Here is a 23,706-nt window from a genome sequence, read left to right as displayed (position 1 = left end):
ACTCTGAAATCAGCTCATCTTTTCAGTGTTGAGATGTCGGCTCCCTGCCTGTCATGCTTTGAGTTCTGTTGCCAGCAGGGGAGGTGGGGGGGGAACTGGAACTCCAGTGGTTCTTTTTTTTCCTCCTCAGCAACAAATACCCGTTTATTATGTGTTTGTTTAACAAGATGGTGACAATACAGAGGATTGTTCATTCAGGTATTGTCAGTGGGAGCTGGAAACGTCCGACTCAATGGCCTGGTCAGCAGAAAAAAGGCCATCTTGTATTAGAAGCAGAGACTGTTGCTCTCTGTGAGCTCATTATTAAATAACAATAATTATAAGTGTTGCGGTCACTGACAGTGTTTGTTTATGGAGCTTCACTTCAAGCACAAAAGCACAAAGCAAAAAAAGGAACAGCCCATTACATTTCATTAATTTAAGATGATACTACTACTACTAATAATAATAATAATGTGAATTATACAACTACAAACAAATCATACTATGTACTATGACCTATTTATACTTAAAGACTATTATTACAATGATCATGAATCCAAATAAATTATTTAATTTATATTCATGTTTATTTATAAATATATTCATAAATGTTACGTTTTCATTGAAATGACAATTCTACCTGGTTTTAATAACTGTAAGAAAAGAAAAGAAAAAAAAACGAAACGGGGGTTTGATCGAATATATGCTGCATGACGCCGCTCGTGTGAACGAGCGCGTAGTTTGCGTGCGCGTCCCCGTACGACCTTGTTTGTGTTGCTGTTTAATTTGAGTGCGACTGCGCGCTGCTGAAAGCTTTTGCCGTTGCTGACGCGACTTGGCAGGAAAAACGACTGCGTTGACCCCCCCCTGACTGACAGTAGTTTAGGGATTCACTCGAGACCGAACTGGAAGTACGAGCCGAGCCCAGGTTTATTTACGAGTCGGCGATTGAGCGGAATTCTTGACCGACGACGAAGCCACCTCTCCCCCGTATGTGATCACCCTGCCTCCTCGTCGGACGCTGCTAGCGGGGGCCAAGAAACATAACAGCATATCGCCATTATATGATCCAGTGTCCAGCGTCACTTTTACCCTCCATGTGGGTGAGGGAATTGTGTGTATCGGATTATGGCGAGAAAAACAGTTAGCAGGAAAAGGAAGGCAGAAGAGCCCAAGGAGCAACAACAGGTAGGCGGAAACCGGTGCGATATATCCAGTCATTGGTGCGGATCCATGGCGGCTAGCAGTGTTAGCTGTGGAGGGCGCTACCTAGCATTGGGCTAGTAAGGAAGATACAGCGACTTTGCAACGGACACAACGGATGTCGCGTTTAAATATATTAACCGCTTTACAGTTCTCGGGGACACGTTTTGAGGATTGGATATCACAATCGTTATCCGAAATAAACAATAGTACCATGTCCTTATGTATGTTAAAGTCAGCCCTCACCCGTGTTAGCTCGACGTGAGCTAACGGCAGTCCCTTGTCAACACAACAGTTGTGTTAACGTTAGCCGCTGGGCTAACTGTCGGATCATATCATTATTCACTTCGGTCCTTAATTATCATCGACAGTCACTAATTGCGTCTGAGTCCTCAGCATTGGCTCGTCTTCTACCACAGAATTTTTCGCACATCATTGTCACTTAATGTGACCGATGAATTTAGGCATTAAAAAAAAAAAAAAAAAAAAAAATGCCTAAGGGACGTCTTCCGTAACCTCACGGATACTAATTGTGGAGCCGAATTAAAAATAAATAGATAAATAAAATACAAAAATAACCATAAACCACTGACAAATGGGACTAGATTTCCTTGTGGTGAACAGACACCAACGGTTTCCAGTTACCAGATATTCAGACCAGTGATCGACAGGGCTGGGCATCTTCGTTTTACACAGGCCAAAAACTTCATGAAATAATACAACTGCTTGCTTGTTTGTGCGGCCGTTATCACTAAGAAATTTAGTTCAAAGTGCTTTAGATTAAAGCCGTTACAACATCAGGTACATGAACAAATCAAGTCTGTTAAATCAATAATGATATTAGTTGAAGAACGTCAATTAAGAGACTGAGATTGATACACTTCTTATACAATTAATTACAACCCACCTTTTATTTTCCAGGAGAACTAATGTGGCTTTTTGTATTATAGATCTAATTTCTTAGAAAATATCTGCATGTAAATCTGATGTGTTTTTTTTTTGTTTTTTTTTCCCCCCATTAAACCAGATTGGGGTGACATTCGCTTTCCCTTCCAAAAAATGGAATTGGGAAAATAACACTGTGGGAAGTGTATTTTTGGCTCTCTTTACACCAAGAGACGGAAAAAATTCATTCGTCCTGAGTGAGACCCCCATGGTGGTCCACCTGAGATGCTTATCGGTGCTTATTCAACATGATGCTTGTCCACAGTCACTGTGGCTGCCGACCAACAACTTTGGGAGCTATAGTCCTTGACTGTTGTGTTAATGTTCTTCTATGTTAAGTACGCAATACCCGCTTGATAGAAATCACACACTGAAGGCCCTTTAATCAACAGGCTGCATTAATCTTTCCACAGTCTTCTGGTGGAATGGTTGGATCTGATTAGGAGATCCTGAATGCTTGGAAATAAGATTTGATGCAACTTAATCATATTTTATTCAGTTTTAAAGAAGTTGAATATATAATGCAACTGTAATTACATGATTAGCGCCACACCATATACAAAATCTTTGCATTTCACCTTTTTTTTTTCCACCTTTTCTCCCCTCCAGCTGGGCTGGTGCCAGACACCACACAAGCAGGGTCGTGTTTCCTGTTCATCACGTCATGCCCAGCAGTGGTGGTGCAGTCGGCACTCGGTGGTATGCGCCCTTCGGGGGCGGGAGTTCAGGCCTCAACAGCAGCACGAGCTGAGGCTCCAGAGGAGCCTGCGTGGCTTCGCAGCCGGCAGACTGCCCAGCATCCTCAAGGAGAGGGAGTTCTCCCTGGGCCGACTCAACAAGGTGTTCGCCTCCCAGTGGCTCAACCACAGGCAGGTGGTGTGTGGGACCAAATGTAACACGGTGAGATGTCTTCATTGTTTCAAATCGATTGAATATTCACACAAGTTTACTTTTTTAACTGTAGAAAAGGTTTTGAGTCAGATTGGAAATAGGCATTTTATTCATTCGAGCAGTCTCAGACTGGATCTTCCTGATGCAGTGTCGTTCTTGCCTTGTATCGGTGACATGTACTGTGATTAAAAAGGTTTCGTCTCATTGTGTATTCTTTGTCAATAAAGGCTGTGCATGTATGGTGCATTTTAATGATATTAATAAGCAAGTAAAGCATTATTGTGCTGCTAATGAGTTAATTTGCTCTCTCCTTTCTCCTCCACCACCTTCTAATGTAAACAGTATTCTGTGTCTGCCTAACAATGTTTTGGAAAGCCACCAAGTTAATTTAAATTTTTCTTCTCATTATAAGCAGGTTTCAAGTAATGATACAAAGTTTTCTTTTATTTTAAAAGTAAATACAAGCTTACTTTACTTGACAAAACACAAACTGATCCATGGATCTGCTTTCATTGTTTTACTCTGATGTTGGTATAAAAACTGTGAGAACACAGGACCACACATTGGTTGCAATATCATTTCTTACCACTAGGTGCTACTAAATCATGCTCTCTGGCCATTTAAATAATTCTCTGGAACTTCCTCCTCTTGCCGGCTAACCACGCGTCACGCCTTTCTTCACCTGCAGCTCTTCGTGACTGACGTTCTGACGGGACAGATCACGCGCATCCCCATGTTGAAGGACCGGGAGTGTCAGGAGGCGGGCTCTGGGGTGGTGGGCACGGTGGCGGCGGGGCGGCACTACCTCTCCACGACGGGCTCTCGGATCGACCAGCAGGGCTGCGGGATCCACGCCATCGAACTGAACCCGTCAAAGACACTGCTGGCCACCGGAGGAGACAACCCCAACAGCCTGGCCATCTACCAGCTGCCCACACTGGACCCCGTCTGTGTCGGAGATGTAAGTAGTTGATCTTTTTAGTGCATCAACAGGTTTTTAGTAAGCCCCACGCCGACACTGCTGAGTTTGCCGAGGTTTTTTTTTTTTTTTTTTTTTGCATGTCTCAAAAGCGGCCCCTTTATGTTTCAGGATGGTCACAACGACTGGATCTTCTCCATAGCATGGATCAGTGACAACATGGCAGTCTCAGGTACGCTCCACTAGTTAGCAGAAGTACCTGAATTAACAAAGCAGGATGAATCTCAACTAATCCTCCTTCTGACTTCAAGTCAGGGTTTTGTAATTAAAGGTGTATTTCCTTATTTTTTTGCTTTATTTATTTGATGAGATGGATGTGATTGCTCTGTCCCAGGGTCCAGAGACGGCTCCATGGGCCTCTGGGAGGTGACGGAAGACGTCCTGAACCAGGCAGAGCGAAGTCAGAATGAAGAGTCCGTTCCCTCCTACGCCCACATTTCCCACCGCGCCCTTAAGGACATCCCAAAGGAGTACACCAACCCGTACAACTGCAAAGTCCGTGCTCTGGCCTTCAACAACAACCACAAAGTGAGTTCTCCTGACTTTTTTTTCCTGCTCAATCGGGTTCATTTTGTCTGGTGTCAAATTGGCCAATTGTGCTTCCTCTCTGTCTTATAATGATCAAGTTTTAGCGTAATCATTTGTAATGTGATAGTGAGGAGACTCATGTTTGACTCGTCTGATGAAAACAATTAAAAAAATAAATAAATAAAAAAGGGCCACTTAATAATCAACAGCTTTTTGTTTTCCTTTTTTTTTTGTTTAAGTAAAAGTGTTTTATTTTTTATTGTACCAAGATGAATTTTCACAAATCATGTGACTGCATTGAGGGAGGTAGCCTCTTAGTGATCAGCTGGAGGCCCCTGGAAGGCTTCAGCACCATGTGGTCACCCAAATCATCACGTGATACTGATCTTTCTTTCCTGTGGCGTAGCAGGAATGTCCATCTGAAAATTCCACCAATTTGTTCAGTTTCACTGCTGCTTCTCTTTTAGATGAGTATTTAAAAACCACACATCTATCCGTAAATTTTAAGTTTTAAACACGATTCAGCGATTTTTGCAGTCTTTTTCAAACGTTATTGTTACACCAGATGAATAGAGGATATTTCTCCAGGCTTGTGGCTAAAAAACAAAACAAACAAACTTGTTACTCTCACTTTCAACCCCAACATCCTCTTTTCGTGTGAGAATGTCAGCAGGACCAATGAAAAAAACACAAGTACAATGACTTTAATCGAAAGAGGTGTAGCTCATCCTGTATCTGATGAGTGACCTGTGCTTTGGCATTCAGAGTGTCCCTGGTTAGTATCCGGCCTGCCTGGAACCAACAAAGGGAAGCCCGGCCTTAAAAATAATTGGCTAAATTCTGGCTGCACTTGGACTGCCTGTGTTTGTTGTTCTCTATTTCTGCCTCCCTGCAGCAGCAGCCTTCACTCAATTTCCTTTCTCCTTTTGTGTCTATTTATCCTTTTCAGGAACTGGGTGCCGTGTCCTTGGACGGGTATTTCCACCTCTGGAAAGCCGAACACAACTTGTGCAAAGTAACGCAGTGCATTCTTTGACTAATGATTATCACGTGATCGTTTCCTGTCCATTTTCGGGGTCTTTTACGTTAGCTCCCGCAGACACAATGACTGTAGCTCTTGTCCGGCTGTTGTCTTTGCTCATTTCAGTTCAGCTGGTGATAAAAAAAATTCAAAGAAGTCAAATGAACCGGAAATATCATTATTTTTGTATTGGTACTAATTCTTATGACGTAATAAGCATTCTTAGACGCTCTGTATGTTTTTGTTATTTGCTCACTGAATTTTATTGATCTATATATTTATTGTCGTAAAAGTAGTAATAAAAGTGTGTTTTTATTCCAGATACTATCCACTAAGCTGCCTCACTGCAAGGAGAACGTGTGTCTGGCCTACGGACAGGACTGGTCGGTGTACTCTGTGGGCTCTCAGGCCCATGTATCCTTTCTGGACCCGCGGCAGCCCACCAACACCATCAAGTCCGTCAGCTCCAGAGAGAGGGGAAGCGGTAAGGGACACGTCAACCTCTGTACGAGACTAATAATCCAATGGCTTCAGTAAGATAATTGGAACGTCTGAGTCAGGGTTGTCATACAGGTCTCAGTCAAGTCAATCAGCAACCCATAGATTGGACTGCAGAAGACATCCAACAAAATAATCACTGTGATAGTTTGACTTTTTAAAAATATATGCAAAAAAAAGTGCATTCATCAAATGCATTTGCTCCAAGTCTGGGGGTACAAACCTCAGCCGCTGTCGTCTCAGTGGCCGGTGGCCCCATCGGCCTGCCACACGCCACGAGTGAAATACACGTCTACGCAAAGTGTGAACAGATTTGCAATATGTTAAAGTTGAAAGGTGTTGTGCCGCCTTCCACCTGCAGTTGATGAGCCTTAACTGTTGCCGCAAGTGAGAACCGACCACAACTCAGTTTCAACCACCAGGTGGTGTTGTGTCTTACCAAGTCCGTCCCTCTCAGGAAGTCGGGCCAGTCAAACTGGATTCAGGGCTAAATCCATCCATAAAACTTATCAAATATATACCCCCGCGCCCCCAGATGTGTTGTGTAGCCAACACGAAGCTAAACAGCAACCGTTGAAAACGTTTGTCCACTGTCTGCGCAGGCATCCGCTCGGTGAGTTTCTACGAGCACATCGTGACGGTGGGCACCGGCCAAGGTTCCCTCCTCTTCTACGACATCCGAGCCCAGAGGTTCCTGGAGAACCCTCTGACCCTGGAGGGCGGCTACCGGAAGTGCCCCGGGGACGGCATCCTCAAGCTCACTACAGGGAAAGGCTGGCTGGTACGTTGCTGCTCCTCTGAAGGTCCTTACACACTGGGACAACAAATCTGGTGAAGTCAATGCAAGCTTCCACACACGCAGCGAATTTCCACCGCAGATTCGCCTTGCGTTAGGTGTGTACAGGAAAATTCTGCCGGCGAAAAGTTTGCATTTCCGCGTCGTTTATTCGCGTGGCTTTGCCTATTGCCTGGTGTGTAAGGACCTTCAGTCTCCATACCTTTTAGATTTGGCCAAACACGGATTTGAATCATTGTTTGTTTGACTTTGCCTCTCATTCTGTCCTTCAGAATCATGACGAGACATGGAGGAGTTACTTTTCCGACATTCATTCCTTCCCCAACGCGGTGTACACCCACTGCTACGACGAGTCAGGCACCAAGCTCTTCGTGGCGGGCGGCCCGCTCTGCTCCGGCCTGCACGGCAACTACGCAGGCCTGTGGAGCTAGTGACTCCCCCACACACGCCACCGCGTCACCCTCTCACTACGTCCTCGTCCAGAATTTTCATTATAATTGTCATGGTTTTGTTTTGTTTTTCAATTCAGAGACCCTCCTTCCCTCGTCTTCCTCGCGTCCGGTGATGTCGCTGTCCTTGGTATTACACTCAAACCCATTTGCTCACACATGGACTCAGGAGCATGATCTCGACCCCTCCCACTATCACTGCTTGGAATATTGTCGTCGTCGTTGTGTATTTTTTTTGTGTGTGTGTGTCTGACATCACGCTGCCCCTCGTCCCCCGTCGTTCCTTGTACCTTTCCACATTAGCGACTCAGATTTTTTCATGAGAAACTCTAAAAACGTATGATATGGTAATTTACCCAAAAAGCTGCCTCTTTGAAAATCATCCATGACATTTATTTTTTGTCTCTGTGAAGTTCACCCGGAACTTCCTCCCAAATTTTTGCTTTTTGTTTTGGTTTATTTTTTTATTTTTTATTTTTTTTATTTTTTAAATGGACGGCAATAAGAATAATGGGAGGGCGGATGAAGGAATGGAGAGACTTTATGTTTTCAAGGACTAACCCAGTGTGCAGATTTATGGTTGACTGAGAATATTCCCACTGGCTGGAAGAGCCCACGTTGTCCTGCTACAATCACCAAGAACTTCTCGTTGCTCCGTCAGGAGTGACACAAAGAAGCCAATCACAATGGGACTTTGTTGATGAGATGATTGTAACAAGAGATAATTTACGATGTGAGTTTTGTTTTGTTTTGTCTTTTTTTTTTCTTTTTTTTTTCGACTGTGTGATTTGACAGGAGCGCCAACGTGATGATTGCAGTTAGCTTTATTTGTATTTATTATTAATCTCTTTACTTTTTTGTCACCTTTATTATTATCTTCAGTTTAACCCTGTTTGTTTCTGAGGATTAATATGCGTTCTGTTTTGTTTTTCCATCGCTTTGGTTTGCGTTCGGTTTGGGCGTCTTTGGAGAAAATGCGCACCCGCAGATTTTTGTTCAATGAAATGATTGGTAGGTCGAGGAGCCATTCCCCCAACTGACACATCAGGGACTCGTCAAGAAAAAAAAAAAACAACAACAAAAAAAAACTTGTGTGATTTTCTCATCTATCCAGCAGTTTAATGCTGCAGGCACATACATTTTCTGTCACGTGTCCCCCCCCCCCCCCCCCCCCCTTTGGTCTGTTTTTTGTACCGGGTCGTGAGTGATTCTGCTCTATTCCTTCTTTGATAGAGGCAAGGTAGGTATAGGTACATTTTAGCCTTTCTCAGGTCTTTCTGTGAAAGACTGCCGCAGGCGATCTCTGTTTCCTTTTCTACAGCTTTCACGATGACGACTATTTAAAAAAAAAAAAGAAGAAAAAAAAAAAGCCCGACCGCCACCACGAATTGAACAACAAACCCACACTTATAAAGTGTATTTTATATAGAAATGTGTAAATGTATGTGTAAAATACATAGGGACAATTGCATACATTTTTATGTATATGTCTGAGGAAGTATGTGGATTGATCTGTCTACTTGGTGATTGCCCTGTTTTTTTTTTTTTTTTATACATGCTTCATGAATGTTTTTACAAATGACTGAATCTGGGGATATTGTAAAATATAAAATCTGAAAAAACAAGTTATTGAAATCTTTAAAAAGAGTAAATAATAAAAAAGTAATAAAATGTATACTCGTGTGTTTTCTTATTTTGATCTCTGTAGCTGCTTCTTTTTTTTAACCGTTGCTGAGTCTTCATCTATTTTTCTATTTTACACTCAATGCAGTTCAAGCGATGGCGATGATTCAAGTACTCCTGTTCACTTGAGGTTGTTTTCAAATGTGCTAAAAAAAAATAAAATCACAATGACGTTGCTTTAGGATCCAAGTTCTCGGAAGTACACTACCCGTCAAAAGTTTGGACACCCTGTGAATTTAATGTCCTTTCTTTCATTCTCATGACTACTGACATTTCAGTTTCTCACTTTAGGCATCAGAACTACGTACGAACACATGGAATTATGTAGGAAACAATTAAAGTGTAAAATAACTCCAACACGTTTTATATTTAAATTCTTCAAAATACCCACTTATGATTAAAAGAAAAAAAAGAAGAAGCATATTTGGAGTTATTCAACGTGTTTTTCTTGCGTAATTACATATATCTTGCTTATATATTTGACTTCTTCAGTATCTATTCACAGTGTAGAAAGTTGTAAAGAAAAAAAAATGCATGAGAAGGTGTGTCCAACCTTGACTGGCATTGTATATTTTGGGAACTGTATATGCTACTCGGAGATTGTGTATGTACGAGTATAGAGTTTTATTCCAAGTAATAAAAAAAAAAAAAAAAAAAAAAAAAAAATCCCGTGCCGGGACGCGGGGAGGAGAGGAGAACGGAGCGGAGCATCTATCGCGGCAGCCCACGTCACGTGACCACCTTGTCTGCTGCTGGCTGAGTGAAGCGTGTTAGCAGGTAACAAAAACACTCGTTTTCTTACATCTCACAACTTCACTTTTCCTTGCTCAAAGCGTCCCGAACGGGTTTCGCACCGCGGTTTCGCGGGGCCGGTTGCCCGCCGGTTCCGTCCTACGGTATCCACGGGGCTTGCCGGGGGTGTCTTTTCGCATTTTGTCTTGTTGTCTTGTGCCCCGGCGAGAAATGTCGGGATGGGATTGTGCTCAGCTGCGAGGCCCCTTTTCTCTCTACGTTCACCGAGGGCTACCATTTGTTAGCCGCCTAGCTCGCTGAGCGCACGCACGGCGACCAGAATAAAAGCTGTTTTACGTCGCTGTTGTGTCCGTTGAAAACGATGGTAGTAAAGAAAACCCGCGCTTGTGTGTTTTTATTTTTTTGAGGGCCACCATAGCAGCTACTAGCCTCGACCCCGACCGAATGCACCGTTTGTTCAACTGGCGAAGCTGCATTTGTGAGCCTAAGCACTAGCATTGCACCAGCTAGCCCGAGTTTACGCTGGCGAGGACAAAGGGAGTTTAACATCAAGCACAGCCAATATGTTCCGCCTCGGTTTGTTTTTAAATTGTGCGGTTAAACGCCAGTGTTTTCCGCCAGTCGATGCTGGAAGTGCCGAATGCAGGCTGGAGATGTTTTGGAAAATGAGCATGCTATCGGCTAACTTTAGCATTGTTCCAAAACAAAGCTCCGCTTGCTTATCTCAACAATTTACGGTGGCTTATCTCCATTGCTTTTATTTTTCTTTTAAACTATTTTCTTACATAGACGTATTGCGTGATTGTTGTCAAATTGTGCACGTCGGAATAAACGAGGGGGAAAATAATTTAGACGCACATAGTTAAAACCAGCGATGAATAAACGCATTGTTGTTGTTTTTGTGGAAACGACTCTGTTTGCACCCGTGCAGGCAACCCGAAATGTGATGCATTAAAACGAACTCCCTGCTCTCTCTTCTAGTTCATAAACCCTAAAATTATCCCGACATGTTTTTTGTTGAAATTGCAACGCTAGATCTTCTCTTCTTTTTTTTCCTTTGCATTAGCTTTGTTCAGTCTAGTGGCCAATGGCAGCAGTGCATTTGTCAACGTCACAGGCTCTGCAGGCTGTATTGCTATTGTTCTCTGACATAAAACAAATGGGTCAGTGGGGATATCGGTTGTGTTTATTCAAGTTGTGGAGAGCTTCTCAGTGTTTGTGCTGATGATTAGGATTTCCCCCTGTGTATCGATTGTATACTTTAAGGGTTTTAACCAATTTGCGTCAGGAGGAAGCTTTGCATGCTTGTTTTGGATGTGGTTTGCATGTAATAACAACATTTGGTGAACGTTTAGAGTTTTTGCCTTTTGCACATGGTTTGGGATCTTTTTTTTTTAACGTTACAAAAACTTGTCCTTTTTAATGCACACATTAAAGATGTGGCAGTGGTTGCTGAGTATCTGAGATATCCACCGTAATACATCTTGCAGTTTGAGGGGCAGAATATGGGTTGAGGTTGTGCAGTGTTTGTGCTGCTTCATGCTTGCTGGGTCTGTGCTGTTTGTAAGAGGACACTGGGTGAATCTCCCTCCTTGACCTAGATTTTCTGCAAAGCTTCTCTGTCACTGGGCCAGCTGCGTATCTTTGCAAGCTCCATGAGGGCAGCCAGTGTTCGCGATTGTGCAATGGGCAGTTAGCTGCACACACAGGCCAGATTCCAGGTAATAATAATGACCCCACATTTCCTTTCGGCGCGTGGACAGAAGAGATAGTATTCAGGAGGCAAATGAGCTAAATGTGGTTTCTCAATAAAACAAAACTGTTTGGCTTTATCACATCTCCTTCCTTGTTTTCTTTGCAGATTTTTCTATTTTGTACATACAGAGTTTTGTATATACTGTATATGATGAGCTCGCTGGGCAGCGACAAGGCCCGGGGCCCTCGGGAAAAAGCGATACCCGCTGCCACTCACACATCTCAACAACAGAAACAGATACAGGTGAGTGACTGCAAAAAGTGGAAAAACTTGATTGAACACTTTTATGAGACGCTTATCGTGAAACAGGACGCCTGTGTGCACGCAAAGACACATGAAAACAAAAGCAAGAGGAGCGTCACTCTCGGGATGGACTTTTACTTTGCCTCCAGGCACACAATATGCTATGTACAGCTCCATGCAGTATTCAGCTTATCAGGCTTTGGGAAAAACTAACTTTTCAATTTAAAGAATCAGTGGTGCAATAACACCTACAGTACAAATTTGTTCAGCTCTTTCGGAATGTTTTTGTTTTTGTTTTTTTTAGAAATTGTGTTGACTTGTGTTGCAGGCTACTGCGGAGCAGATCCGGCTCGCCCAGATGATCTATGACAAGAATGATGCTGACTTTGAGGACAAAGTGAACCAGGTGAGCTGCCCTTCTCTTATCATTTGTTACCCAACTGTAATGGGCCTGTTGCCTTGACTACGTGGCAAATCAGAGTGAGCCACAAAGAGCAGAAATGATTGCATGTTTTGCGCCGTTGTGTGCACGTCAGTACGTGTTCACTCAGTCGCTTTGCTGTGCGCCGTCATAATCACCCTGCAAACATTAAAGTCTATGCATTTATTGCTCGCCTTTTTATTGCAACTCACATTCAGTTTGTTCCTCTCCACAGCTGATGGAAGTGACTGGCAAGAACCAGGACGAATGCATGGTAGCTCTCCACGACTGTAACGAGGATGTTAGCAGAGCCATAAACTTTCTCCTGGAGTGCACCTCAGACATGGTAAACAAAACCCTCTGCCAGTTATTTCATTCTTGCAGTTCAGCGCATGCAAATGCAAAGCAATTTTTTTGATTCAGTCGTGCTAGGAGTTCATCCTAAATTGGTTTTGTGTTCAAAGTCAGAATAAGTCTGTCTCCTCTTTTTCAGACCTCCTGGGAGACTGTGGGGAAGAAGAAGCCGCTGGTGAAGGAGGCTCCGTCAGAAAGCAAGGAGAACAAGGAGAACCGGGAGAAAAAAGGCGAGCGTGAGGCCAGCAAGGCTCGGCCAGCGTCCAGCCGCAAGGGCAAGGGAGGCAACCGCAGCCGACAGGGTAGGGAGACCTTCCACCTTTCAAATTAGACTTTTCTTCCTTGTGGCGTCGGTCACGCGCCAACACGGCTCTCTGTCGCTGGTTCCTCGGCAGCGCGGCCAGAGGAGAACGGTGTGGAAGTGACGCCGGTGGAGAAAGGAACGGAGAAAGGTTCGGAGCGAGGCCGGCGGCAGCGAGGGGCCCGGGGTGAGCGCGCACACCAAACTGAGAGTCGCTCAGGCCTCGTCCACACCAACATGGGTCACCTGTTTTCAGCCTGTGGAGAGTTTTCTTTTCTTTTATTTGTTCTTGTTTGAGTTTCTTTACATCTGACCGTAACATGCTGGCTGCACACCAGCAAGCAACAGGCGGCCATGTATCCGCTTGACACGTGATCACGCAGGCCAATCAAAAGTCTGGAGAGAAGTGGGAAAGGCACATTACAGAAAAAGACTCAGCGACAACAGACCTAAAAGACCGATGAGAGAGTCTTCTGTGTCCTGAATGACATCTTTATGTTTTCAACTTTTAACTGGACATTTTTTAACAGTCCTGCTAGGAAAATTTGACAAGAATTGTTTTCATCAGTCTGCCTTCTCTCCACTGTGAGAGGATAACATTTGAACAAAGGGGTCTTCAAAGATTTCTAGAAAAGCTCCATAAAATAAAACACAAAAAATACCCATGTAAGTGTGGATGAGGCCTCCATTTGCTCAGAGCGTCACCTGAATGTAGCTGACTTGTGGTGATGATGTGCTGCAGTATCTGGAGGTCGAGGGAGAGGCCGAGCTCCAGCAGGGAGTCGCTTCTCTGCCCAGGGGATGGGGTACGATACCAAACCACACGCACACTAGTTATTACACTGGTCTTGGATTTAATGTGATTTGCTCCTTAATTCCACTGACTCGTCTGTCTCATCCAGGACCTTCAACCCTGCGGACTACACCTCAGAGGCCAATACGGGGACCACGCAGACGGAGGTGTGGGACACGGCGGCCAACAACAGCACAGACGGAACAGGTGGGCTTCAGAACTCGGGTGTGTGTTTTCTCTCTCTTCACGTCACAGTAAACCTTTAGCTGTCTCACATTAGTGATGGGCGATAACAAATTTTTCAAATTTGATACGATAAACAATATTTACAAAAAACATGTTTTGGTTTGTAATTTTTTTCAAGACATATTGTTCACTAACAATTGTTATATATTGCAAAAAATGAAACCAGTTAAAGAAAATGTAAATATAAATCATAAATAAGTATGAAGTGCTGTAAAATTAAAAAAAGATACATCATAAATAAACATAAATGCCAATCAATAAAAAATATTTATAAGTATAACTTGTATGAAATGTCAATGAAAAAACTGTGCCGACTGCCGAACGTGCACACTGCGCAGCCGCAGTGGCCTTTGGTGCGTTACAGTAGTTGGAAGTCAGTCACTGTGGTCAATAATAAATGTATATATCGATATTTTCTTAAAATTGTCGATACAAAATTTTACTCTGATTCGCGATCGACATATCGATAGAAATATCGATACCAACATCACTATTTCACACAACGACTTACTTGTACTCAACGACGCCGCCCTGCGATGCTGCAGGCAGAGACCAGGAAGAGGCTTTTCAACAGTCCAACACACTCACTGCTCTCCGATGCCTTTCACGGTCAAAGGTTGCTACAGTTGAGGCCGGCCGATGACGTCCGTGCGAGTCATCAGCACGTCGTCAAACCTGCCTCAATGTCTAATCTAGCAGTGTGGACCTCAGTCTGACCTCAGTTCCTCAGTCTGCCGGAACCGCCCACCAGCTGAAATTCAAGCGTCATCAGAATTATGTGAATGCAAACAAACCAAATCCTTGAGATTAAGTTTGCACTGCCCAAGCTGTAGAGCCGCGTTGTTCCGTGTATTTTATGCTAAGGCACACACACACACGCCCTGCATCTCCATGCCCCAGTCAGGCTGCAGGTATTTAAGGTGTGTGGCTCTCTGTTGCTTGTCCTCTAGTTGCCTGGAGAAATACCCTGGAAGACTGGGCACCTGAGGACTGGAGCGAAGACGTTAGCGTGAGTCCACGCCTGCAACGTCAAGACACACAACTTGGTGTTGGTTTGTGCCCCCCCCCCAATTAAACTGCTCGCTCCTGTTCTTGGTTTTTCCTGCAGCTCTCGGAGACCAAAGTTTTCACTTCCTCATGTGCACCTGCTGCTGAAAATCATATCACACCTGGTCAAAGGTCAGTGAATCAGGCTGAAATAAAGGTCACTGCATTGTCCTGACTTGAGTCTCCAGTTGCACTGAAATGCCATCTCGTGACTGTTTAGTAGTGGTGGGAATCGCTAGGTACCTCACTTATCACGATTCCTATAAATATATATATATATATATATATATATATATATATATATTATATATTCCCCCCCACCCACTGTGTGACTAATAAAGTGCTTTCTAATTATCCATATTTATCAGACCAACTTTTATTGATAATAAAAATGTAACTGTCACCTGGAAGGTAATCTTTAAAAGTATCTTGAGTTGGGACGACCTGTGTGGGCTCCAAAGCATGCAACATACCACAGAATCCAGCGTCCTTGACAACCGAGTATGGATGCAAATTCTGGGCAATAAAAGTCCCAGTGGACTTTGTTAGTGCCAGGAGGCGATGGTGGTTTTATTAGTTTATCAATTTTTTTCAATTTATAATTAGCAATGTCATAATCACGATTAATCTAAGAATGGATTCCCCCCCCAAACCCCCCCCCCCTACCATTTAGCGTCTCAGTGCTTTGCTCACCTGTGTCTTAACAGCGCGCTTCTGCAGTGTGAAGTCAAATTTGCAAGCAACAGCAAAGTATTCCGGTTGAAGCAATCGGGCTTGCTTGCACTGCTAACTGACTAGCCCTCCTCTCTTTGCCATAGCCTGGACCTTGCGTCTCTGCTGCAGAAGCCAGTGGGTGGAGGAAGAGAAGCACCTTCTTCCTCTTCCGCTCAGAGTCTGGTCTTCACTAACTCGCACCACCACCGGCCACCGCAGCAGCAGCAGCAGCAGCAACAGCAGCAGCAGCCGCCCCAGCAGCAGCCGCAAAGCCGCAACGCTGCTGGCAGCACTAGCTACGCTCATGCTGCTCTGGTAAAGCACTTTAATGAGCGCATGCTCTTTTATTTTTCTTTGCATGTGTGTGTGTGTGTGTGAAAACTGATGGTTGCATCCCCCATCCCCGTCTTCCCCAGTCGTCGGTTCTCGGTGCTGGCTTCGGGGACCTGGGCCAGGCCAAGCGGACCCAACCCAGTGCTGGAGCTCAGATACTGGAACAGCTAAAGGGCCCTGGCTTGGGTCCGCTGCCTTCATCGCAGGCCGCTCCTCCTGTCAGCACTCAAGGAAGCAACACTTCCATTGGCAGACTGCCGGGCCTGGGAGTGCCTGTGCCTCCGCCCTCCTCCTCCAGCTGGGACATGAAGGCGTCAGAATCAAACACCACCTCGTTGTCCTCGCAGTTCAGCCGTAAGTGTTCTAGTCGGTCATTTATGAAAGGCCCCATATTATGCCCACACATTCAGATAGTTATTTATCATTACAGGCCTTCACTGCAGTCTTTATGAATCTTCAAAAATTGTATAGCATTTTTAGCCTTGTGTTTCCAGCTTCCCTGCTAAAGCTTCTGTTGTGTTGGACCTTGTATGTGTTTAAAACGGATTCTTCATAATGTGGAGGCACTGCTCTGAAAAATTGCTTTTTTTCACAGCTGTATTTGTTTGGAAAGTGAAGCAAATAAAAGAAGATTTCTGTTATAAGAAAACTTTTGGATGTTTTGCAGAATGACAAAAGAATGGATGGAATTCTAGTCTTTTTTTTTTAATCTAAACCATGAACATATGTTAAACCCTCGCCCGCCTGCTTTCCGGTGTGGCCAGGTGAGTTCGGCCTTCAGCCGGAGCCATCGCTGGTGCTGAGTCAGCTGGTCCAGAGGCACGCCGGGCCGTCCTTGTCCCTGGGCCGGCAGCCCAGTCCTCCATCACAACAACAACAGCAACAACAAGCGGCTCCCACATCGGCTTCGCCCGCCTCCCAGCACGTCGGCTCGCCGGCGCAGGCGGGCCCGGTCATGGCTGCTGCTGCTGCTAAAGCCGCTGCCGCCGGCGCAGGGCTGGACCCTCAGGGCAGCAGCACGCAGCAGCAGCAGCAGCAGCAGCGGGCGCAGCTTAAAGGCCAGAAAAGACGGATACCTCCCACTTCCAAGGTTTGGAAAACTTCTCTCTTTTTTGCTAAACTCCTTTATCTTATTTCTAACTTCTCCACTCTTTTTTTTTTCTTCCCTTTTATTTATTTACATTTTATTATTATTTATTAGATATTGTTTCCCCTTTTCTTAAGTTCTGATAATATTCTAAATACCCAGACACAAGCTTTGATTTGTATTTGACGTTCATACAATCTTGCAACCCATCTTGCTTCAGATTCCCTCCACAGCCGTGGAGATGCCCGGTTCTGCTGACGTCCCGGGTCTCAACCTCCAGTTCGGAGCTCTGGACTTCGGCTCCGAGTCGGCGCTGCCAGAGTTCGGAGTCGTGGACAACTGCGTGGGCGGCGCGTCCAGGGAGCCCACGCCGGCCCAGACTCCGACGCTGCCCGCCCTGGGACCCGGTGCACAGAGCCAGACCAGCCTGTACTCCAAACCACTCAGGTGCTGCTGCTGCTGCTGGCACACCACCAAAAGTCAGACCTTCCATGCATTTTGTTGATCTAATCATCTCTCTATCTCTCTCTCCTTCTCGCAGTGAGTCACTGGGCAGCCCTCTCTCGGTGGCGCTGCCGCCGCCTCTCTCCTCGTCAGAGCCAGTATATCACTCTTCCTCGGGGGCGCTGCCCAGCCTCGCCGCCTCCTCGCTGGGCAGCGCCAGCTCCTCCAACCCCCCCTGCTCCTCCTCGGCAGCCTCCTCCGCCTCCTCGGTACCGCCCTCCTCGTCTCACTTCTCCACCGTCGGGGGAAGCTACGAAGGGACCATGTCCCCTCACACGCGGCTGGCCTTTTCCCAGGCCAAAGAGGCCACGGGAGCAGTCATGGTGAGCAGAAGTCTTCATCCTAATCATCTGCATTCAGAGGGGAAAACATGTTTACTGTTAAAGCCTCATCTTTCAGCAGTGACGCACTGAGTCATTCCAGGTCAGAGGTCAAAAGGTCCTGCAAGTCGAGCGCATATTGTTTGCTTTTGAAATTACTGGAAACTCAAAACATGAGCACACAGCATTAATCTTGTGACGCGGTTTTATTTTGGTGGCTCAGAAGATTTTCTCCTTGGCTGCACTCACTAACCTCTGCCCTGCATACGTCAGCAAGTTTAATTGCAGGACGCGCATCATTTGATTGTAAAAGAAAAGAGAAAAAGGCTTTTGTCTGAACGATCAACTTTAATTTAGAAATCACTGAATCACACCCACAAGCCAAAACAATGCACTGCTGCTGTCGCAGTTTATACGCAGATACGGTAGCGTGATTGAGAGCCACACAGAAAACATTACACACACTTTGTAGCTTTGTTGAGGTTTTTTGGATTATTTGTCAAAATAGTTCTGCTGCCACCCGCCTCAGGTGTTTTGCAAACCGTACGGTGCCGTGCACAGTGTGGGGCACCAGTGTGGGGCACCACACATCACTTCATGGTGCACCAGCATGAAAGACCCAAAATCTCTCAAGTGTCCACGTTCATGCTGAGCTTTGTCTCCTTCCTCTCCAGAACGGCCTGAACGGCGTCAGGACTTCTGCCGCTCTCGACAGTAAGTCGCCCACGGCTGAGCTGTTTGTTTCGGCGCGCAGTACCTTCAAATCACAAGTACAAACCGAATCTCACACGACAACCCCCCCCTCCACACACCTCCCTCCAGCGTCATCGTCGTCCTCCACGCCGAAGCCAGACTCTCCATCTCTCAGCATAAGTGCCAACGGTCCCGCCGCCCCCTCCTCCCACCTGCCCTCCAGCCTACCAGCTCACAGTTCCAGCTCGCTCTCCAGCCTGACGCAGGACCTGCCCTCAGTCAGCCAGCTCAACTCGCTCAACAGGTACGCGCACACACGCACACGGCAGGCCAAGTGCAAGGCAAAATCTATGGGGTTTTTTTCCCCTTTCTTTTTATTTATTTATTTATTTATTTATTTATTTATTTATTATTATTATTATTTATTTTTGCTGATCTGAGCTCGGCGCTCTTTTCTCCGCAGCCATGTGAGCAGTCACTCCTCAGCCTCAGCTCTGGGCTCCAGCGCTCTCACTGTAAGATCCCTCCATCCTTTGCACAATGAGCACAAGGTCTTTGTATGTTTTTTTTTAATCGTTTGTTTTTTTCACGCTTCATCCTTCAGTAGTTTACCTGCCACTGCGTTAACTAAACCGCTAACATCAAGAGCGTTGCTAGTGAACTGCATTTGGCAGCTGAGCTATAGCAGTACTTAGAAAAGTAGGCCATAAATGTTTATGATTCAAGTGAGAGCATGTTAATCACTTCCTCAATGAACCTGTAAAATATGTGTTGTATGTTCTGTTTTAAAAATTGTTAAGCAGTGTAAGAAGCTCTGCCCTGAAGACTTTTTTTTGCCGTGGTTGAAAAAAGTATTTGGACACCTCTCATGCATTTGAGATTATCTTAGGTCTCCAAGTGCAGTTAATCTAAGTGCAGTAACCCAAAACATTTACCCACATGCTGCAATAAACAACAAAGTAATTTTAATTTGTTTGCACATCTCTAATGCAGCAAGACCTTTTGAAACACCCAAAAAATACATGGCAAATATTTCATGACAATAATTGGGATTGAGTCAAAATTCAAGGACGTCTGAAAACCTTTTTCCACTGCTGCCAATGCCCCCAAAATCAGCTACGCAGACGGTTGGAAAGTGAGATAACTTTTAAAACGACTGTCTAGAATTCGACCCAATGGGACCAAGCTCTGCCTGTCGCTCGCCCGCAGTACACCAGTGTGGACAACAGCAGCGCGAGCTCCCTCGCTCCCTCGGCGGCCTCGTCGTACACGTCGCAGCAGCAGCAGCAGCAGCAGCAGCAGCAGCAGCCCTCGGCGCTCCACTCCACCCACAGCAGCAGCAACAGTAGCAGCAACAGCATCAGTCACCTTGCCAACATGTCCGTCATGGGCAGCAGCAGCATGAGCAGCGCGGTCGCCGGTATCGGCGGCCTTCACTCCTCCGCCAACGCGGTCACCACGGCGCTGGGACTCGGCTCCAATGGAGCTACTGCCACGTCCAACCTCTCGGCCCCGAGGACCACGGCCCTGCTCTCTTCCACCGGTACACACACACACACAGTTCACATGACAGTCAAGAAAACCAAATTATTGCCTGAGTTCGACGATGACCGGACAACTGAAGTGCACATAAACGCGCTAGTTCAACTGAAGTCGGGTTTGGAGAACTCCGATTAAGACACCCAGAAAATGCGACTGGAATTCAAGTGTCTCCTTCGTGTATTCGCCTCAGTCGGAGTTTAACTGGACAATGCATGTGCGCATGCGCCACCCCCACCCCCTCGCTAGCATGTGCACCCGGAGCAAAGACAATCAAGACACGAGCTTCTTCAACGCATGGCGCTTTTACGAGTTTGTGGATAACTGAGGACGAAATTCCTTTGCAGAAGCAGTTTGCACCCTTTTCAGTGAGTCTTCTCCAAAAAGGGTTTGCAGTGACACGGTTCCCTGGGCGCTCTGTGCAACTTCTGTTTTTGGAGCTCGTAGTTACTTCCTGGAGGCTCCAAACACCTTCACTAAGTCCAGAAAGTTTCTCCTGCGCGTTATTTGGAAGTTTTCTCTCCATTGTGTCTGTAAAACTCTTGTATTGCCAGCGTGCTGTGGTGCGGTGTCTCATCACTCCCTTGTGCTTCAGGCAAGGCCCCTCCCAACCTGTCCCAGGGAGTGCCCCCACTACTGCCCAACCAGTACATCATGGGTCCAGGTGGCCTGCTGCCAGCGTACCCAGTAAGTGATCTCCTCCCAAGGTCTTAAACCACAGAGCACATCTGCACGTTAGTCTGGTTTCTCTCTCACCACAAGCAGATCGACCGCAGCCAGAGCTAAAGGGCCGTTTCTTTTCCAACGCTTGACTCGCTTTGAGGGGACGCATGTGAACAGAGCAACCGCACACTCTGACGCTTTACAAAATAATCAACAAACACACAAACAACCAAACTCAAACATCCGTCGTGTGGGAACCCCTTGGGCAGTGTGCCGGTGGTGGGAACTCAACTGACCCAGCCGGCAGAACAACGGCCTCGGTGTGTTTAGACAGAAGATGCTCCCCAGTGCCAGTACGCACACTAGCTGCGTTTCTATTAAAAACCTAAATATCACACTAAAATCCTGCTAATGGAAACACCTAAACCTCGAAAAAGAAAACTCTCAAATGTGGCTAAAAGGTTTTGACGCCTTCATGTGCTGTGTTTTGCAGCAGATCTACGGCTACGAGGACCTTCACATGCTCCAGTCCAGACTGCCAATGGTGAGCCGCGTCCTCTCACCCTCCCCTCCCTTACCCTCTTACCTCCCCCTCCTCCTCCTCTGTTGCCTGCCAGCCTGTTGCTCAGCGTCTCTCCTGATCCTCTTCCGTCCCTCCAGCCCTCTTTGCAGGATTACTACGGAATCACCTTCCCCGGCCCCACGGCGGCTCTCTCCGGTAGAGACGGGAGCCTGGCCAACAACCCCTACTCAGGTGAGGCCCTTGCCGACGTCTTCGGCCGACACCCGCCGCTCGACCATGGCTGACCCCTCCCCGCCTCTCCTCTCACAGGCGAAGTCACAAAGTTTGGCAGGAACGACTCCACCTCCCCGGCGCCCCCCACCAGCCTGGCGGCACCGCAGCCCCCGCAGGCACCGAGCCAAGGACAGAGCCAGGTTCAGCCTCAGCCCCCCCAGGCCCAGCCGCAGCCGCAGGGCCAGCCGCAGCACCACAGCAGCCAGCAGGCCTTTCTGCCTCCTGGCTACAGCTACACGGGCCTGCCTTACTACCCCGGGGTGCCCGGCGCCGTGCCCAGCGCCGCCGCCTTCCAGTACGGCCCCACCATGTTTGTCCCCCCGGGGGGGCCCGGCCCGGCCTCAGCCAAGCAGCACAGCTTGAGCCTGGGCCTGGGGAACCCCTCGGCCAGCCCCTTCCAGCAGCAGACGCAGCAGCAGCCCAGCGGCTACGGTCAGCACACCTTCAGCTCAGGTGAGGTTTTTCCAGTTCAGGTGTTTCCGTGACCAGTTTTTTTATTGCGATACTTCATGGGAATGCAGTTACTGAGATTCCACTGTGTACGTACGCAAATCTGTCAGAAACAATCTTTTGTTCAATAGTTTTTTTTTCTCCTCTCCTTCCTGTGCAGGGTACGAGGAGCTGACGGCGGGACCGACTGCAGTGGACTACAGTAAAGGATACAACTCCTCCTCACAGGCACAAGCCAAATCTGCTGCTAGCGGTCCTGGGAAAGGTACCAGGAGAAGCGCTTGTCTTGTCTGAATCAAGATTTGTTTTTTTTCTGCAGTAATATGTCACGCGCATGTTGCTGCTGTTTTTCCGTGCCAGGGGTCTCGGTGACATCCAGTAACTCGGGCGTGCCAGACATCAGTGGAAGTGTTTACAATAAGACCCAGGTGAGCCGCGGCACCCGCAGTCGCACCCTGTCAGTCACTCACACGTCATCAGGAGCCGAGCGTAACCGTCCGCCGGGCGTCCCGTTGTTCCGCAGGGTTTCGATAAGCAGGGTTTCCATACAGGGACCCCTCCTCCGTTCAACCTGCCGTCAGCGCTGGGGGGTCCGGGGCCCCTGAACCCTGGAGCAGCTCCTGGAGCCTACGCACCAGCTCCCTTCCTCCACATCCTGCCTCACCAGCAACCACACTCCCAGCTGCTGCATCACCATCTAGCTCAGGATGGACAGGTAACGCTCACTGACGCGCACGCACGTGCACCCGCACCCAATGTGTCCAGTGCGTGAAAGTAGTTTTACGTGTGTGTGTGTGTGTGTTCGTTCAGGGCGGTCCCAGCCAGCGTGGCCAGTCCAGCAGCCTGCAGCAGAAGAGCCAAGTCAACAAGTCGAGCTACGGCAGCTCCCCCTACTGGGCCAACTGAGATGACGGCAAGATGTGAAGAAGAGAGAGACACAGGGAGCGAGGCCAAGGCGCCACAGGACCACATCCGTGTCATGTGACTGACGACATAACTGGGACGAACCATTTTACAACACAAGCTAAAAAACACACTACGACCGCCCCCCCCGCCCCACCCCCCCTTTTACTCTGTATATCCCCCCTTTTCAAATTTATGGCTGTTGTATGTAAAATATATTTATGTATGTATTTATACAGTATATATGTATTGGTAGGACATAAAAATGTGGTTTTCTGCATTTTGTTTTTTTATTTTTATTTTGAAGGACATTTTATTTCAAAAAAATGTGGAAAGATGAGAATGCTAAATCATGGAGATGAAGTTGGTGAATATACTTGAACACAAGCATCTTGTGATGTGGATTTTTTTTTTGTATGCATACATACATTGAGAATGATGTACATAGAGTCTACACATCATTTTCATGACATAGGCATTTCTTTTATTTTAGAGGAAATATGTTTTTGTAATTTGGGTCTCCCACATCTGTGAATCCTCATCGTGGGGGGACCAGAGTCGATATCTTGACTTTTTATTTTTGCCCTTTTCCCCTCCATTTTTGTCTCTCATTCCTCAACTCTTTACTAGTCGCCTGGCTCCATCTGCCAGCCTTTTTTGGATTTGATGTCATTTTAACATTGGTTTAATCCTTGTTGTCCAAATTAAAATGTTATGAACAGTTCACGTGGCTCTGGAATCCTTTTGTACGGACAGATTAAAAAAAAAGTTGTTTGGCAAACAGGGAACAGACACTTGGAAAAAGACTGGTAAGC

General features: G+C 46.5%; 2 protein-coding genes across 4 annotated transcripts; both read left to right on the top strand.

Moving 5' to 3' along the window:
• The first annotated feature begins 747 nt into the window (after positions 1–747).
• Positions 748–8,967, top strand: dcaf12 (DDB1 and CUL4 associated factor 12). The gene is made up of 9 exons (XM_076014354.1): positions 748–1,170; positions 2,740–3,030; positions 3,710–3,982; positions 4,112–4,172; positions 4,335–4,528; positions 5,478–5,543; positions 5,871–6,033; positions 6,650–6,828; positions 7,116–8,967. The coding sequence occupies exons 1-9, from the start codon at positions 1,111–1,113 to the stop codon at positions 7,272–7,274; spliced, it is 1,446 nt and encodes a 481-aa protein (XP_075870469.1). The 5' UTR covers positions 748–1,110; the 3' UTR covers positions 7,275–8,967.
• Positions 8,968–9,604: 637 nt separating this feature from the next.
• Positions 9,605–23,615, top strand: ubap2a (ubiquitin associated protein 2a). Of its 3 annotated transcripts, none has more exons than XM_076014306.1 (27): positions 9,605–9,752; positions 11,590–11,727; positions 12,056–12,133; positions 12,384–12,494; positions 12,642–12,804; positions 12,898–12,990; positions 13,546–13,609; positions 13,706–13,803; positions 14,793–14,851; positions 14,951–15,021; positions 15,708–15,918; positions 16,020–16,290; positions 16,701–17,026; positions 17,244–17,470; positions 17,565–17,850; positions 18,522–18,561; positions 18,670–18,844; positions 19,004–19,055; positions 19,750–20,083; positions 20,675–20,766; positions 21,236–21,286; positions 21,403–21,496; positions 21,575–21,991; positions 22,149–22,253; positions 22,349–22,416; positions 22,512–22,703; positions 22,799–23,615. In XM_076014306.1, exons 2-27 carry the CDS (start codon positions 11,632–11,634, stop codon positions 22,892–22,894), a joined length of 3,870 nt encoding a protein of 1,289 aa, XP_075870421.1. In that variant the 5' UTR covers positions 9,605–9,752; positions 11,590–11,631; the 3' UTR covers positions 22,895–23,615. The 3 variants fall into 3 exon arrangements, with proteins under 3 accessions (XP_075870421.1, XP_075870419.1, XP_075870420.1); XM_076014304.1 differs by having other exon boundaries at positions 19,004–19,091; XM_076014305.1 differs by lacking the exon at positions 9,605–9,752 and adding an exon at positions 9,818–11,449 and having other exon boundaries at positions 19,004–19,091.
• Positions 23,616–23,706: the final 91 nt, after the last annotated feature.

Source organism: Nelusetta ayraudi, unplaced genomic scaffold (assembly GCF_046127955.1).
Source record: "Nelusetta ayraudi isolate G7.1 ecotype Tasmania unplaced genomic scaffold, CSIRO-AGI_Nayr_v1 ptg000168l, whole genome shotgun sequence".
Lineage (NCBI taxonomy): Eukaryota > Metazoa > Chordata > Actinopteri > Tetraodontiformes > Monacanthidae > Nelusetta > Nelusetta ayraudi.
The sequence above is the reverse complement of the archived record's forward strand: the minus strand, read 5'-3'. Positions and strand labels throughout refer to the sequence as shown.